The 17,653-nt window shown below is 65.6% G+C and overlaps 2 protein-coding genes across 9 annotated transcripts in view; one reads left to right on the forward strand and one right to left on the reverse strand.

The window, feature by feature from the left end:
- STIM1 (stromal interaction molecule 1) overlaps window positions 1-6,313 on the reverse strand; it is an 89,631-nt gene extending 83,318 nt beyond the window's left edge. For 4 of the 8 annotated variants that reach the window (XM_059840234.1, XM_059840237.1, XM_059840233.1 and 1 more), the window contains exon 1: window positions 5,680-5,962. In XM_059840234.1, the coding sequence (XP_059696217.1) occupies window positions 5,680-5,812 (133 nt within the window). In that variant the 5' untranslated portion in view covers window positions 5,813-5,962. Of the gene's footprint in view, window positions 1-5,679; window positions 5,964-6,105; window positions 6,186-6,270 lie in introns of those variants that run through there. The other 4 variants (XM_059840232.1, XM_059840230.1, XM_059840229.1 and 1 more) reach the window with 4 other exon arrangements.
- A 2,418-nt stretch (window positions 6,314-8,731) lies between these two features.
- Window positions 8,732-16,228, forward strand: RHOG (ras homolog family member G). Its single transcript, XM_059840243.1, has 2 exons — window positions 8,732-8,874; window positions 15,006-16,228. Exon 2 carries the CDS (start codon window positions 15,035-15,037, stop codon window positions 15,608-15,610), a length of 576 nt encoding a protein of 191 aa, XP_059696226.1. The 5' UTR covers window positions 8,732-8,874; window positions 15,006-15,034; the 3' UTR covers window positions 15,611-16,228.
- The last annotated feature ends 1,425 nt before the right edge of the window (window positions 16,229-17,653 follow it).

Here is a 17,653-nt window from a genome sequence, read left to right on the forward strand (position 1 = left end):
AGGGGGAAGCAGCAGGTCCCAGGGCTGCACCTGGGAACAGGGAGAAGGCAGAAAAGAGGCCCAAACCCCCATCACAGCATCCCACCCTGGACTGGGCTTAGAGGCCCCTGAAGTCCATTCCATCCCACCCCTGCCATGGCAGGGACACCTCCCACTGTGCCAGGCTGCTCCAGCCCCATGTCCAGCCTGGCCTTGGGCACTGCCAGGGATCCAGGGGCAGCCCCAGCTGCTCTGGGCACCCTGGGCCAGGGCCTGCCCACCCCACCAGGGAAGGATTTCTCCCCAGTAGGACCTGACTGACACAAGGAGGGCTGATGGAATCTCCTTCTCCAGCGGGGGGCAGGGGGATGCCCAGACCTGAACCCAAGGACACTGAAGGTCCCAGCTCCTGTTTCTAGCACATTCCTGCCCCCAGTTACCCACAGCTGGGCCAGCCAGAACGGGAACCACCCTGGTCCCAAAAGGGCCTTTCCAGAGGCAATCCAGAGCTGCCCAGGGAGAGCCACAACTCTCCTGCCTGCCAGAAGTTTATTTCTCCCTCTCTGGATTCAAAGCAGAGCTAATTAATGGAGGAAACAGCTTTTTTAACACTAATAAGTTTGTGCAATTAGGGCTCTGGGGAGCAGGATGCCAGGCTGGGCACAGTCCAGCACTGAAGGGTGGCCAGGGCTGGCACTGACCCTGGGCTTGGAAGCACCAGGGACACGAGCCACTGCCAGCACAGCCTCCAAGTGGGACAAGCAGCAGGACAGGGATAACCCCAGGGAAAAGTGCTGCTGTTCAGCCACCAGCTCGCAGAAGGGGATTTTTTACTAACAAACCCCAGAATCCCAGAGTACCTGGGGCTGGCAGAGCCCTCCCAGCCCAGGGAGTGCCAGCTGTGCCCCATGGCCACCCTGTGCCCAGCCCAGAGCACTCAGTGCCACCTCCAGGGGACACCTGAAGGGATGGGCACTGCAGAGCTCCCTGGGCAGCCCCTAAATACCAGGATGGCCTTTTAGCTCCCCTCCCTCCTCAAAGGCCAGGCAGATCGTGAACCACACCTCCCTGGAGGGTACCTCAGCTCCCCTGGGCTGTCCCCAGACTGTCACCCGTCCCTACAGTCCAGGGGAGGAGAGAGCTCCCACAGGGAATTGTGGTGTACCAACACACCCAGGCAGCCCACGAGCCAAAGACCAACTGAGCAGGCCACAGAAACACAAAGTGCTTTCCCTTCTCACTCCTCTTGGGATGAGGCTCCGTTCCAGGCCCACCAGAGCATCCCAGACCCTGCAGATGCACCACAAGGGATGTCAGGAGGCTCCTTCCTCACACATTTTCTGCTCCATGCCCTCCTGAGAGCAAAGAATGGAAAGGACAGAAGGATTGCTGCCTTGGACTTCCACGTGGGTGTGTGAATCCCTGCCCCATGGTGGGAAAGGCCAACCCAAAGCCCAGTTTGGAGCAGGAGCTGCAGCTCCCTGCAGCCCCAGCAGCTCCCCCTGCACCCTCCTGCAGGAAGGGACCACCCCAGGGGCACAGCAGACATGGAAACAGCTGCCTTCCAAGGCAGCAAATAAATAAATCTAACGAGAAATTAAATTAAGAGCCTCTCTCTGATCCAGCTGAGCAGTACTCCAAGTTTCTGGGCCAAGCAGGGAAGGGAATGAGCTGGAGGGAGCCAGGAGCTCCCCAGCAGCCCCAGCGCTGCCCAGTCAGCCCTGTTCCTTCTCCTTCTCCACATGAGGCCACTTTGCTGCCAAAACACGATTTTTCCAGCTCTCAGAATGGCAATTCCTCGAGATGAGTTTCATTCCCGAAGGAAGCCGAGGCTGTGCTTCCAGCTGAGCTGGGGAAGAGCACGGACTTTTCCCTGGCAGAGCCTCCAAATATTCCCACAACTGCTTCATCTCCCTCGGCCAACCCAACGCTGCTGCTCACAGGTGCAACTTCTACTCAGTGAAGCCCTGGAAGGAATTAATTTAACAGCAACATCTCCTTTAAGAGGCATTTTATCAAAGCAAGGAGGGTGCAGAGGGTCACTGTGCCCCATGAACTCCCCCGGGTCCGTGGAAGGACAGAGACCCAGCCTGTTCCACCCTGCAGGATGAGCCATCACTGAGCTCCCCATGGCTGCACTGAGGCCTCCTCCTGCCCACAAGACAAAAGCCCTCATGTTGGTTTCAAGCCCAAACCCAGCACTTCCCAAGGCAGAGGTTTTGCAGTGAAGGATTCACTTCCAATGAACCCCTGGGCCTTGGGATGGCAAGGACAGACAGGATTGGGGCACAGCCTCCTCACCCAGAAATTCACATTCTCCCCTCTGGAATCAATGACAGTCACCAGCCTGTGGCTGCAGCCCCCCTTCCTCACCCTGACTTTGTCCCACAGGATGCTCCCTGGGGTTAAGGGCAGCTTAAAGGCAAACACAGGAACAGCCCAGAGCACAGCCCTCCAGCTTTGGGCACTGACACCATGAGGATGTGGTTTCAACTTGTTCTTTAAATCACTGAGATAAGAGCAAAGATGACTCAAGAAGGGCTGTGATGAAGGAATCAGTGAAGCAGGAGACAGGGCAGGGGAAGGAGCAAGGATGAGAAAGAGGAGCTGCTGTGGAAAGAGGAAAAGCCACCAAACCTGTGCCAGCCCGGCACCAGAGCCCAGCCCTTGCCACCCTCTGAGGCATCACTCAAAAATGCCTTCACACAACACACAGTTGAGAGCTCACCTCTGAGCTGCTGCAGGGAAGAGGGAAAATCCACACCACGATCCCTGACCTGCCTCAAGGATGCCAGAACAGGGACCCACAGGAGGCCCCAGATCCCTGTGGATGCCAGACCTCAGGAAGGAATTCCCTGAAACAAGGCTCAGGGCAAGGCAGACTGGCACCACTTCCATGTTATTGCAGGGGGATCTGGACCCCCCTGGATCTGCAGGGGGAAGCTGTCACCTTTGAGGGAACCAGGGATGAGCCCCAGCCATCCAAACCCCCACCTCTCCACAGTCAGCTTTCCTTGGATCTCCTACAAACACACCTGGAAGTGCCCACCTGTGCTGGGCTGCACAGAGAGCAAGCAATTGAAATAAAAACAACAATAAATCCCACACACTGGTTGCAGATGATGTGATTTAAGGAGGAAGAGCCAGCTGAGCAAGACTAATATTTTAAATGAGATGAAGCTTAAGACATTTGACCCAAACAATTGGTCACATTTTTGATGGCCCACATAAAACTCATGTAAAACATTGGCCACAGCCCCAGAGGATGTTCTGATAAGGACCAGAAAAGGGACCAAAACCTGGCTGATCTGGGCAACAGCCAGAGCACAGCAAATGAGCAGAAAGAAGGGAAAAAATTCCTGGAAGTCCAGTTTGTCCCTGAGGAGCCTGGTTTGCCCCCTTTTAGAGGGTGTGAAAAGGTCCCAGGCCCGGCTGCAGCCTGACAAATTCGGGCTAAAAATAACCAGGGCGGGTGCAAACAATGCCGTGGGGCCGTCACACATCCTGTGACAGCGGCAGGAGCCCAAACCTGGCCTCGGGCAGGGCCAGGGGCTGCCGGGGCTCCTGCTGCCTGGCCTGGGCTCCAAACCCCCCATACCTCCTTACATGGCTCCTGTGCTGCCGAGTGCAACCAAACTTCAATGCGATCCCGGCAGGAAGAGATTACAGATCAAAGATGAAGGCCTCAATTCACCTCTGAGAGAGTCAAAGCCAAGAGAAAATCTGGTTTTCCCCGAGGTTCAGTCACCTACCCTGGTTTTCCCGCATGGATAAACCCACCCGTTTCAAACTCTTGCTTAAAATATCTCCCAAAATATGAATCGGGATCATTCCCTAATCCTCTATAAAACCTGCTGATGCATCCCCTGAGTGTGCAGAGCAACCTCAGCAGCTCAAGAAGTGCTGCAGCTCAGGCTCCTGCTCTTTGCAAGCACTGCCCTGCACCGCCTGAGAACCTTCCCCGGTGCTGACATTTTATCGTTAAAATTCTACCATCCTAATTAAGGAATTAAAAAAAAAAAACCACCAAAAAAAAGCACCTTTGCACGTTGGAAAACGTATCAAAGCCCAGCACTTTCACTTTCAAAAAGGTCCAACACTCACCTCTGCCTCCCACCGAGCAGCCAACACCTTCTGCTTCCAGGGAACACAGCGGGAAAAGTGTGTCCTGTGCCGGCTGAGGACATTCCCTGCTGGGAGCTGGGAGCGACAGCTCAGAGAACTCCAAACCAAGCGGCCAAGAGACCTCGGGGAACCCGCGGAGCTGCGGCAGGAGAGGGCTCGGAGCCCTCCCAGCCCTCCGGGCTGCCCCGGGACGGGACACGGAGCAGGGGACACCGATCCCTGCCTGGCCACATTCCTGCACCTTTGGGGCCCCAGCCCGAGCCAGCCAGGAGTCCCATGCAGGCTCGGGAGCCAAACCACGGCCCGGCGTGACCCAAAGCGCTGGAGCAGCCGCTGCGGGGGCAGCTCTGGGGCCCGGGCGCTGGGGCCGCTCCCGCCCGTGCCGGGGCTGCCTCCGCTCGCCAAGAGCACAGCCAGCAGCTGAATCACCCAGGCTGCCACACTTCTGCAGGGCCTCCAAAAATAACCGCGCTGGAAATTCCTTGGAGGCACAAACCTTGCTTCACAAGGACTGCGGAGATCCAGTTTCCTTAGTGGAGCAGACTGGATGCGAAGGGGCCCGAGGGCTCAGGAGCACGGCCAGGGGGGATGAGGAGCCCTCGTCCCGTAGACAGCCAGTGACAGACCCCATCCCCGGCCGGGACGGAGCCGCCGAGCTGCCCATGGTTCTGCTGGTCCCAGGCTCCAGGGCCGGCTCCTTGCCCCGCTCCTTGCCCCCGGCAAGCCCCATGGTCAGAGCCGAGCCCTTCCCAGGACGCCGCTGCGGCGCCTTCCATCAAACACCAGCATGCACACACCGCCCCAGCCCCTTCCCCGCGCCCACACCCCCCGAGCCGCCCCCGGAAAGGTCTGCTGGGCCGGGCTGCAGCCCGGGGGTCCCGGCAGCGGGATTCGGCACTGCCGGTGCCCGGAGCTGCCCCGGGGCTGGGGCCGGCCCAGGCTCACAGCGGCTGCACGGCCAGCTCCGGCTGACCTCGGGCACCGCCACAAGGACACGGAGCCCACGGAGCCGGCTCCGGGGGCAAATCCGCAGCGTGCCGGGGCTCGGCTCCCGCTGCCCGTTCGGCTTTTGGGGCGGAGGGGATGGGAACGGGGCGAGCAGAGCGCCAGGGCTGTGCTGGCCGCGCTCCTCAGGTGGGACTGGCTGCTCTCTGCACCGCGGGGGTCCCACAGCGCGGACCGGCCCTGAAACAGCTCGTGCGGAACTCTCGGCACCGTCCCGAGCTCCCGGCACCGCTCCCCTTACCACAGGGCGAACAAGTAAATAACACAAATTATCTCAAATCCCGCGAACCGCTCCCAGTCGACGCCACTTAACGAAGAAGAGCACAATATTGTAAATGAGCTGAAATTTTAAACTTTTGACCCAAACAGCCGGAGCCCGCTGCAGGAAAAAACCGGGGTTACTTCGGTCCTTGCGGGGTCCCGAACCGGGGATCACCGCAGCTCTTGCCCGAAAGGCGGAGGAATGGCCCCAAAACGAAGTCCGGGGGGGGACTGGCACGGCCTTCCCCGGGCAGCGCCCGAGCCCGGCGGGGCGGGCAGGGCACCACGGGGGCCCGGCCGGGGGCTCACCTGCGATGGCCGAGTCGTCCAGGTGGGAGCCGGGGGCTCGCTCGGCGCGGCCGGGATGCTGCAGGACGAGGAGGAGGAGGAGGAGGAAGAGGCCGCACAGCGCCCGCACGGCCCGGCCCGGCCGCGGCTCCATTTCCGCGTCCCCGCCGCCGTCAGCTGCTCCTCGGCATCGGCACCGGCTGGGGGGCCGCAGGGTGTCCCGGTTATCCCGGCTATCCCGGCACTGCCGCGAGCTGCGGCCGCGCACCGGCTACCGGAACCCTCTGCCCCCCCCGCCCCGCAGTGGTCTCTCCCAGGACAGCCTCCCCCCCCGTCGCAGTGGTCTCTCCCGGGGCAGCCCCAGTCCCCCCGCCCCCAGTGGTCTCTTCCCGGGGTAACCCCGCCGGCCCCCGTCCGCTCTGCCGGGATAACCCCTCTTCCCGCCACCTCCGCTAGCGCCTCCCCGGCCCGCTCCGTCCCTCCGCCGCCTCCTGGCTGCGGTGCCTCCCGGAAAACTCCGCTCTGTCTGTGCCGGGACAGCTCCGCCCCCCCACCACCCCCCACGCCACCGCGGTGGTCTCGTCCGCCCCCCCCGCGCGCCGCGCTACGCACCGGGCCCTGGCGCCGCCGCGCGCGCGCTGATAGGGGGCGTGGCCAAGCGCCACCCGGCCACACCCGCTAGGGGGCGGAGCCAACGGAGCGGGCACGTGGCCACGCCCCCGCTCCCGCCCGAGCGGGCACGGCGCTGGCCCGCAGCGACCTCTGGTGGGCTGAGCGGGGAATGGCGGGAACGGGGGGACCGGGACACACCGCGACAGGGGACACACCGAGACAGGGGACACACACCGAGACAGGGACACACACCGAGACAGGGACACACCGCGACAGGGGACACACACCGAGACAGGGACACACACCGAGACAGGGACACATCGGGACAGGGGACACACACCGAGACAGGGGACACACACCGCGACAGGGACACACACCGAGACAGGGGACACACACCGGGACAGGGACACACACCGAGACAGGGACATACCAGGACAGGAGACACATCCCATGGGATACACTGCAACAGGGGACACACCGCGACATGGGACACACTAGGACATGGGACACACACCAGGACAGGGGACACACCGGGACAGGGGACACACTGGGACAGGGGACACATCCCATGGGATACACTGTGACAGGGGACACACCGCGACATGGGACACACTGGGACATGGGGACACACCGGGACAGGGGACACACACCGAGACAGGGACACACCAGGACAGGAGACACATCCCATGGGACACACCGCGACATGGGACACACTAGGACATGGGACACACACCGGGACAGGGGACACACACCGACAGGGGAGAGAGCCTATGGAACACACTGGGACATGGGACCCACTGCGACATGGAACACACCGCAACGAGGGACACACTGACAGGAGACACATCGGGACAGGGGACACACCGCAACAGGGACACTGCAATAGGGGACATCCCGGGACAGGGGACACGCCCCATGAGACACACTGCAACATGTGACACACCCCAACATGGGACACACCCCGACGTGTCACCCACCCTGGCTCTCTGGGCCGAGACACTTTGGGGTCCCAGCAGGCGGCACCTGGCTCGCAGCGGGGTTGAGGAGATTTTGACACCTCCCAGAGCTGTGACACCTCCAGGGCCACTACCGCCCGGTGGCACGGCTGGAGCGGTGCCACCAGCATGCCCAGAGGCCACCGCCTGGGGGCGCTCACATCTGTCTCCCCCGCACATCTGTCCCCCCTCACATCTGTCCCCCCTCACATCTGTCCCCCCTCACATCTGTCCCCCCTCACATCTGTCCCCCCCCACATCTGTCCCACTCGGCCGGGGGGCTCCGAGCAGTGACACCCCTGTCGGTGTGTGTTCCCTGTCCCTGGAGCAGGCTCCTCCCAGCCAGGTGCCCACGCCCCCGCTCTGGGGTGGGGGTCCCAGGCCAGCCCCTTGGGAGGACCCCCGGCCATGGTGGGTGTCCGGGCGGGGACACGGGGCTGGCTTCTGTCCAGGCTTCCATCCAGTCTCCCTTGGGTTCTGGTCCCCGTGCTGGCACTGGGGAAGATGCCAGCTGTGGGTGGGGATCCCACACCTGCGGACGCCGAGATGAGGATGAGGACAGGCCACTGGGATGGGGACAGGCCACTGGGATGGGGACAGGCCACTCACTCCTGGGAACTGCCTCCCCTCCATGCCCGAGTGTCCCCCACAAGCCCCAGGGACCCCCATGGGCTGGGGGCACTGCTGGGGGGAGCCGGCCCTTGTGGGGACTCCCAGACTGGGGGACCCGGCCCTTGGGGGACCCTCACAGCGCCCGGGCTCCTCTGGCCTCGGGGTGAGGGGGGCACTCCCACAGCACCCCGGGACCCCCCACTCTCCCTTGGGGTGCAGCAGGGGAGCCCCAGTGCTGGTCCCCTGTGCTGCCCCCCCCCGTGCTGTCACCTCCTGTGCTGCCACCCCCTGTGCTGTCACCCCCTGTGCTGCCACCCCCTCCCCACGCACAGCCCCAGGCAGCCCGAGGGCAGGGGGTGTCACCTCCCCCCCGCCATCAGCCCACGAGTCCCCAGGTGACCCCGGGTGGGGTGGGCTCCCCCCCCGCTCACCCCTCGCACCCCCAGAGCTCCGGGCCCCCCGGGCTGGCAGTGGCCCTCCCGGTGTGTCCCCGTGCCCAGCCCTGTCCCCGGCGCTGGGGTCGGGGTGAGCGAGGTTGGTGTCAGGGATGAGTGCCAGGGGTGGGGGGGTCAGAGGTGAGTTCAAGGGTGGGGGGTCAAGGGTGGGGGGCTCAAGGATTGGGGAGGCGAGGGAGGAGGGTCCCTGCGCCCCACCCGGCCCCGGGGGCTGCGGGTCCCCGCTCGGGGCGGTGCCGGGGGTCGTGCCCGGTCCTGCCCCAAAGCCGCGGCGGGCCCAGCCCGCAGCCCCGTGGCGGTGCCCGCAGCCCGGGGCGATGGCGGAGGGCGCGGGGGCTGCGCTGCCCCGGCCCGGGGCCGAGGAAGGAAGCGGCGGGCGCGGGGGGCCGGGCGCGGCGGGGGAAGTTTCTCCGCGGGACCGCCCGGGGCGGCGGAGGAGGCGGCCGCAGACTTCCTCCTCCTCCTCCTCCTCTTCGCCCTGCTCTTCGTTCTCCTGCCGCTGCCGCCCCGGCCCCGCGCCCGCCGCCGCGCCATGCTCCGGGGTGAGTGCGGGGCCGGGGCACCGGGAAGGGCCGGGGGTCCCGCGGCCGGGGGTCCCCGCCGGGCCGGGCTTCGAGCGGGGGGCGGGAGGAGCCGCCTGTCGGGGCCAGGGCGGGGGCGGCGGCAGCGGGACCCGCCCGGAGCGGGACCACGGGGGATAACGGGACTGCCGGGGATAACGGGGTGGGATAGCGGAGCTCCGGGGACGAAGGGACCGCCCGGGATAACGGAACCGTCAGGGATAACGGGGGCCCGGGGGTAACGGGACAGCCGCGGATAACGGGGGACCGCGGTGCCGGAGGAGCGGAGTTTTGGGCGGGAGCGGGCCTGGCAGCAGCTGGGACAGAACGGGGACAGAAACTGGCCCGGCCCGACCCCCTCGGCGGGACCCCTGCCCCCGGCCCCGCACCCGCCGAATCTGCAGCCGCACCCCCGCCCCTCTCCCGGGCCCGGCGCTGCAGGGGCTGCGTGACACCGGGGGGCGCTGCACGGCCCGCGGGGACCCCGGTCCCCGTCCTGACCCCCCGGCCCCCTGCGCTGACCCCTCCTGCACCGACCCCCCGGCCCCCTGCGCTGCTCCCCACTGCTCTGACCCCCCCCAACCCCGTGCAATGAGCACTGAGCCCCTGCCCTGACCAGCTCTGCATTGACCCCACTGACCTCCCCCCAGCACTGCTGCACTGCACCGACCCCTGATCCCCCTGATCCCCCTGACCTGACCCCCCACAGGGACCCCCCGAGCCCCCCACAGTGACCCCAGTGACACCTCCAGCACTGTTCCACCGCACGGACCCCACTGCCCCCTGCAGTGGCCCCTGCAGTGACCCACTGACCCCCTGTGGGACCCCGCACGTCCCTGGCAGGCGCTGCCACACGTGTGCAGCAGCCAGGACGTGCCAGGGGCTCCTGCTTGGGTGCTTGTCATGGGGTCCCCCGGGGTCTCCCCTGGAGTCACTGGGTCACTCAGTCAGCGTGGGGACACCCGTGGGTCCCCTGGAGCCTGAGGGGGGCTGGGGGCTGCTGGGATCCCCCGCTTGGCTTGGGGGAAGGAGAAGCCACTGAGGTACCATTTGTGGCCAATGGGGACAAGCTGTGGTGGGAGTGTGGTGGGAGGGGGCCCACAGGGATGGGCTGTGGTGGGAGGGGGCCCACAGGGATGGGCTGTGGTGGGAGGGGGCCCACAGGGATGGGCTGTGGTGGGAGGGGGCCCACAGGGATGGGTTATGGTGGGAGAGGGCCGGCCCAGGCACCAGGAGTGTCTGTGGGCAGTTGTGGAGGTGCTGGGCTGTGCTGGCCATGGTGCAGGTGTGGGCTGTGCCCTGTGCGTGGCACTGGGTTTGCTTTGGCCGTGGCCCAGAGAGGTGCCAGAGCAGCATGGTGCTGCCACCCAGCACTGGGACCCGCTGGAGCCATGGAGCCTGGCCTGGCCTGCCTGGCTCCATCCCTCCATCCCTCCATCCATCCATCCCTCCCTCCATCCATCCATCCATCATCCATCCATCCATCCATCCATCCATCCATCATCCATCCATCCATCCATCCATCCATCCATCCATCCCTCCATCCATCCATCATCCATCCATCCATCCCTCCCTCCCTCCCTCCATCCATCCATCCCTCCATCCCTCCATCCCTCCATCCATCCATCATCCATCCATCCATCATCCATCCATCCATCCATCCATCCCTCCATCCATCCATCCATCCATCCATCCATCCATCCATCCATCCATCCCTCCATCCATCCCTCCATCCATCCATCCATCCATCCATCATCCACCCATCCATCCATCCATCCATCCATCCATCCATCCATCCATCCATCATCCATCCCTCCCTCCCTCCATCCATCCATCCATCATCCATCCATCCCTCCCTCCCTCCATCCATCCCTCCATCCATCCATCCATCCATCCATCATCCATCCATCCCTCCATCCATCCATCCATCCATCCATCCCTCCCTCCATCCCTCCATCCCTCCCTCCATCCATCCCTCCCTCCCTCCCTCCATCCATCCCCCACCCACCCCCCAGGATCCCCCTGCTCCAGCCCGGTGGTTGCAGGGTGCAGTGGCCAGCTCAAGGAGGGGGTCCCCACATCCCCTGGCCCCGGATGCAGCCCTGGAGCTGCCGAGCTGTGGCAGCTCCTGGGGCAGAGGCCAAGGGCCGGGAGTGGCCATGGCCGTGGCGAGGAGCAGAGCGGGACCTGGCCCGGGAGGGAAATAAAATGAGGAAATTAGTCACAACAGCTGGAAAATGAGGGAAATCAAAATCCTCCGACTCAGCATGGGAGTTATTTTAGCTGCCACGGCAGAGCCTGGGGCAGAGCTGGGGGGCCCCTGGGGGGTCCCTGCATCCCCACCATGGCCATGGACCCCCGCAGGGTCCCTGCTCAGGATTTAGAGATTTTAGCAGTTTTAATAATTTCTGCTGCTGAGTAGGCTGCAGGCCGGGGGGGCAACACTGTGCCTGCACCCCCCAGAGTAGGAGTGACCCCAGTGACTGGGGCTGGTGACCCCAGCCCTGGGTGGCCCTGAGCACGTCCCTCGGGCTGGGATGGACCCGGCAGCTGGGGAGGGGTGCCCGGGGGCACGGTGGGCTGTGAGGTGCCCACAGTGGGGTGTGCTGGCGGCTGTGGGGCGGGGAAGGGGTGCCTGTGGTGCAGGGTCGGTTCAGGGAGGTCCGCTCAGGTTTGGGGACCGTGGGACAGGGAGCTCACGGGGGCGGCTGCTCCACTTCCCCGGCGGAAAACCCCCGGGGGCTGCCCCGGCCGGGAGCGCTGGCAGAGAGTTTTGCTTCCCTTTTCTGCTGAAGAGATGAGTCGCTTTTCCCGTGCCAGGGGGTGGCGATGGGAGGGGGGACCTCTGTGTGTCACCCACAGCCCCCCTTGCCTCCTCCCCAGCCCCCCAGACGCCACCGCAGTGAGGAGGGGGCCGGGGGGCTCGGGGGGCCAAGCCCCGGGGCTGGGCACGGTGCAGCCCCCGGTGTTCCCTCCCTTCCTGCCCCGGGCCCCTCTGCTGGGGCTGGGAAGGGGCAGTGCCCCATGGGCAGTGTCCCCCACGGGCTGGCAGTGCCCCATGGGCAGTGTCCCCCACGGGCTGGCAGTGCCCCATGGGCAGTGTCCCCCACGGGCTGTCCCCTCAGCCCCACGAGGCCGCTTTGACCCCGGCATCCCGGGGCCCAGAAGGGGTTAAATGTGCCGCGGATCTCCTGGAGAACAGAGCTGGCCTTGTGCCGGCAGCGGAGCTGGCAGCAGCCGTGGGGGCACACCAGGGCCGAGGCACCCACCCAGTGTCCCCGGACGGGCCCGTCCTGCCCCCGGGGCAGAGGGGCCCTCGGAGCCCCAGCGTGGCTGCAGGGACACGGGCGAACTCCAGCCCCAGCCTGGCACCACCAGGATGCCACCGGGCAGCCCCTGGCCTGTCCTGGAATGGGGTTTCTTTGGCAGGGCTCCTGCCGACCCTCCTGTCCCGTGCTGGGGGACACAGGCAGGGCACTGGTCCCTCCTCATCCTCCCTGGGAAGACGAGTGTGAGTCGGGGGCTTGGCTAGAGCTGGAGGGGCTGGTTGGGACTGTGATGTGGTGGCTGTGGCTGCAAACCTTGGCTGTGACAGAGCCCCCCCTGGCACCCACATCCCCTCCTTGGCACCCAGACAGACTTGGGGCTGCAGCGGGGGCTCTGCCCTACACAAAGCCCCCTCCTCAGCGAGGCATCTGCCCTGTGAGTGTGGGCCGTGCCTGCGGGTCCCCTCGTGGTGCCACGGGCACCTCATACCTGGTGCTGGCAGTGCCAGGGCTGGCAGGAGCCAGAAGGCTCCTGTGGGAGCCCTCAGATCCTGTGTGGCCCCTCCATGGGCACTGTGGTGTGTGCCCACGTTTGCTGTGTGCTGGTGACAAACCTGGGGACACTGTGGGGCTCCCAACCCCCAGGGTGCTGGGTGATGGAGAAGTGACCCCTGGCCTCGAGCCCTCCTTCTCCTCCTCTTCCTCCTCCTTTCCTTCCTCCTCTCCATTTCCCAGTGGTGATGGCCTTCATGGGCAGAAGTGTTTCCTCTGTGCCAGGATGGAGATGGGATGGGATGGGATGGGATGGGATGGGATGGGACGGGATGGGACGGGATGGGATGGGATGGGATGGGATGGGATGGGGATGGGGCTGGTTCCTGCCAAGTGCAGCTCATCCCGAGGTGCCCACCGTCAGTTTGGGCTCGGCACCAGCAGTGTGTGCAGTGTCCCAGTGTGGGATGGGCACAGGGCCAGGCTGGCGCTCAGGGCTGCTTTGGGTCCAGACTGAGTCAGGCCAAATGGGGCCTCGGGGTGACGGGGACAGCTGTGTCCCACTGCAGGGGCTGCCCTGGGCTACCCCCCAGCCCTGGGAGCCATGGGCCAAGGGATGGGGTGGCTGCAGGGCAGAAGGGGCTCAGGGGACGTGGGTGGCAGTTACAGCCCCTGTGGGAGGTGCGTGCCCCTGAGGGTGGCCCTGTGCAGCCATGACGGGACCTCGGTCTCCTGCAGTCCTGATCCTGGCCCCTGATCCTGGTCCCATGACCGTGATCCTGCTCCCCCCACTGCCCTGCTCCTTCTCCCTCTGCTCCTGCTCCCATTGCTCGGATCCACTTCCTTCCCCCACTGTCCTGCTCCAGTTCCTCCTGGTTCAGTTCCTTCGCCCACTGTCCTGTCTCCTTGACCCTGATCCCACGGTTTTGATTCTGGTCCCGTCCCCATCACTCTGCTCCTGCTGCCACCCCGCTGTCCCTTCTCCCACCGCCCACCTCGTGCCCCTTCAGCACAGCACTGCCTGCGCCTGCCCCGGGCTCAGCAACTGCTGCAAAGGGCGAGGAAACCTGCGGGCTGTGTTCGCTCCCAAGCTGGAGGCCAAAGGCCGGGACTGTCTGTGGCCCCCGGGGACCCTGCAGGCGGCTTCCTGCGGGGATGGGGATGGGGGGGCCGCCTGTGCCGGCCCCGCTGCTCCCCGATCGCACGGCAGGGACGCGGGGATGCCCGTGGGGAGCGGGTTTGCCGGGGGAAGCTGAGGCACAGCGCTGCGGGGCGGTCCTGGCAGCCCCCCGTGCCTGTCCCGGGGGTCGGGGCACAGCCAGGCAGGGCGGGGGTCACGGCACAGCCGCAGGAAGCCGCGTGTCAGGGCGGGAAGAGGAAGAGCGACTTCCCCATCCGAGGGGGCAGGGACGGGCTGGGGCTCGGGCCGGGGGCTCGGGCCCTTCCCCCTTCCCCAGCCCTGCGGACTCAGCGGGGTCTCGGCAGCGGGGACCCCCAGCCCAGGACTCCGGGACACTGCGGCTTCTCCGCCCCGGCACTCTGCTCCCTGCCCGTCACTGGCACACGATCGGGGCTCCTGTCCTCCCGCAGCGATCCCATGGGAGGGCACCAGCTGCCCACGGCCGGATCCCGGTGGGAAAGGGGCTGCCGGCCCCAGGGTGGGCACGTCCCCACCCCAGCACCGTGGGTGCCCCCGCCTCGGCTGGGCAGGGCTTGGCAGCGCCGGGCTCCGGCCAGCAGCAGGAAGGGGAGCAGGATGCAGCCCTTAATGGGAATCGCAGAGGGAACCTGAGGAAGGAAAACGCCGCCGGGATTGGGGATAAACACAGCTGCCGGAGCGGACGCTGGCTCCGCGGCCACGCCAGCCACAGCGCCAGCCCGCCGGGACCAGCACTGGCCCTGCTTGCTGTGGGCAGCGTGGGGCTGGGACAAACGGTGACAGCCCACGGGCTGCCGGAGCCCCGGTATGGCCCTGCTCCCTGCTCCCTGCCCTGCTGCCCTCCGTCCCATTCTGGGCTGGGGGCACAGCACAGCATGGCACAGCATGGCATGGCACGGGGTGCTGCCACAGCCTGGCTGCCATGGATGCAGCACCCTGGGGACAATATGGTCCCCGTGCACACCGGCCATGGTGGCACACGTGTGTCCCTGGGTCGTGGCAGGCAGATCCCCATTGGGGGGTCTCTGTCGGGGGGATTTGCCTGCCTGGGAAGCTCATCTGGGCGCCAGGTTGGATGGTGAACCAAGGGGGGGTGTGACCCCTGTGCAGCCCCCGCCCTCGGGGTGTCAGAGCAGGGGGACCACGCTGACCCAGCCCTGGAGCGTCCCCTCCCTGAGCCTGTTCTCTTCCCACAGGCTGCTGAGGGGACACCAGGAGCGCCGGGATGCAGAGCATCAAGTGCGTGGTGGTGGGTGACGGGGCGGTGGGCAAGACCTGCCTGCTGATCTGCTACACCACCAACGCCTTCCCCAAGGAGTACATCCCCACCGTGTTCGACAACTACAGCGCCCAGAACACGGTGGATGGCAGGACTATTAACTTAAACCTGTGGGACACGGCCGGCCAGGAGGAGTACGACCGCCTGCGGACGCTTTCCTACCCCCAGACCAACGTCTTCATCATCTGCTTCTCCATCGCCAGCCCGCCCTCCTACGAGAACGTCAAGCACAAGTGGTACCCCGAGGTGTGCCACCACTGCCCCAGCGTGCCCATCCTCCTCGTCGGCACCAAGAAGGATCTGAGGAACAACCCCGAGACCATGAAGCGGCTCAAGGAGCAGAACCAGGCGCCCATCACCACCCAGCAGGGCATCAGCCTCTCCAAGCAGATCCGTGCCGTCAAGTACCTGGAGTGCTCGGCGCTCAACCAGGAGGGCATCAAGGATGTGTTCACCGAGGCCGTGAGGGCCGTGCTCAACCCTGTCCCGGCCAAGCCCAAGAAGCCCTGTGTGCTCTTGTGACGGGGCTGTGAGAGACGATCCTGGCCCTGCCCCCGTGCCCCCACACACCTCCTGCCCCCAGCCACCCCCGTGCCTCCCCGAGCCTCGGTGGGACCCAAGCCTCCAGCTTTAATAATACAGACCTTGTTTGCACTAACTGCCGCCCGCCCCGGGGGCACCGGGCTCCCGCCCCGCCCCGCTCTCAGCCGTCGCTTTTGGTGACGCCTCTCCGGTCTTGGCACAGCAACGCTTCCTGAGAAGGGGATGCCCGGGGCAGGCCACCCCCACTGCAGCCCTGAGCACCCCACGGGGACCTGCCACCTCCACCCTCTACGCCAGCTGGGGCACAGGGGGTCCCCAGCCCCTCTGTGCCAGCCCTGGCACTTGCCCAGCCCAGAGCATCTCGCTGGCACTGCCCCCTCCTGCCCCGGGATCCCCCCGGTGGCACCAGGGGCTCCTGGGGGGTGTTTGGGGTGAGCCCCACACCAGGGACCTCCAGCCCTGCTGAGAGCAGAGCCAGTGTGGCCAGAGTAGAGAGTTCCTGCCCTGGCTGGTGCTGGAGCTCCACAGGGCAGCAGGACTCACCTGTAACCAGCTGCCCCCAGAGTTGCTTCTCCTTAAATAAAAACCTGCCCAGGCCCCCCGTGTCCTGTGCTCTCCCACACACAGCCACCTTTCCTGGGCATGGGGACACTCTCTGGAGGGACACGGGTGTCACTGGCCCGAGCTGGGCTGGGACCCCTCACCGTGCCAGGGCCAAGCTGAGGGTGCTCATGTTGTCTGCCAGAGCTCTCTTCTGGAGGGAACTGCCAGGGGAAGCTTGGGATGTCCCTGCCATGGCCAGTCCTGACCCCACCATCTCTGTGCCCAGATGAGCTCCCACCTGGGGGCTTGGGGACATCGTAAGGGACAGCAATGGGGCAGTGCAGGAGCTGGCCATGGGGTCATTGAACTGTGTGGGAATGGGGACACTGAGGATGGGGACGTTGCAGGAATTGGCACATGAGTGGGGTCCCCCCTGGGCAGCCCCCAGGCATCCCAGCCCCAGTACTGCCTCTGGAGGGGCAGGTGGAGGGCAGAGCCCAGGGTGTGTGCTTGGTGTTCCCGTGCCCTGCAGCTGGTGATGGCAGCAGTGGCATCCCCGGCCGCTCTCGCCACCCCCTCGCCACCCCCCCGGCACGTGCTGGCAGGCGGCCAGGTCTGGACAGGGCCCCTTGTCCGGCCCCAGGGCCTTCCTGCAGGAAGGGCAGAGACCCGGCGCCCGCCACAAGCCGCCTTTGTTCCCTGCTCCCGTTTGCACCAGAGCCGGGCAGGCGTGGGCAGCGGGGCTGGGGGGCTCCGGCCACGGCCCAGCCCGGCCCCGGCCGCGCCTCCTGCAGCTCCCGGGCCGCGGCAGAGTGTGCCAGAGCCCACGGCCAGGGGCCACGGCCCCAGGGCTGCTGCACAGCCACGGCTCGTGGGTCCCCGCTGCACCAAATCCTGCTCCCACCATGGGCATCCAACAGCCCCGTCCTGGTCTGGCTGTGGGAGAATCCCCAGGGCCATGTCCTGCTCCCACTGTGGTGGATCCCCACAGCCATGTCCAGCTCCCACTGTGATGGATCCCCACAGCCATGTCCTGCTCCCACTGTGGTGGATCCCCACAGCCATGTCCTGCTCCCACTGTGGTGAATCTCCACAGACATGTCCTGCTCCCACTGTGGTGAATCCCCACAGCCATGTCCTGCTCCCACTGTGGTGAATCCCCACAGCCATGTCCTGCTCCCACTGTGGTGGATCCCCACAGCCATGTCCTGCTCCCACTGTGGTGGATCCCCACAGCCATGTCCTGCTCCCACTGTGGTGAATCCCCACAGCCATGTCCTGCTCCCACTGTGGTGGATCCCCACAGCCATGTCCTGCTCCCACTGTGGTGGATCCCCAGGGCCATGTCCTGCTCCCACTGTGGTGGATCCCCAGGGCCATGTCCTGCTCCCACTGTGGTGGATCCCCAGGGCCATGTCCTGCTCCCACTGTGGTGGATCCCCACTGCCATGTCTGTGTCCCACAGAGGGATCCCCATGG

The sequence above is a fragment of the Haemorhous mexicanus genome, chromosome 2, assembly GCF_027477595.1.
Source record: "Haemorhous mexicanus isolate bHaeMex1 chromosome 2, bHaeMex1.pri, whole genome shotgun sequence".
Taxonomy (NCBI): Eukaryota; Metazoa; Chordata; class Aves; order Passeriformes; family Fringillidae; genus Haemorhous; species Haemorhous mexicanus.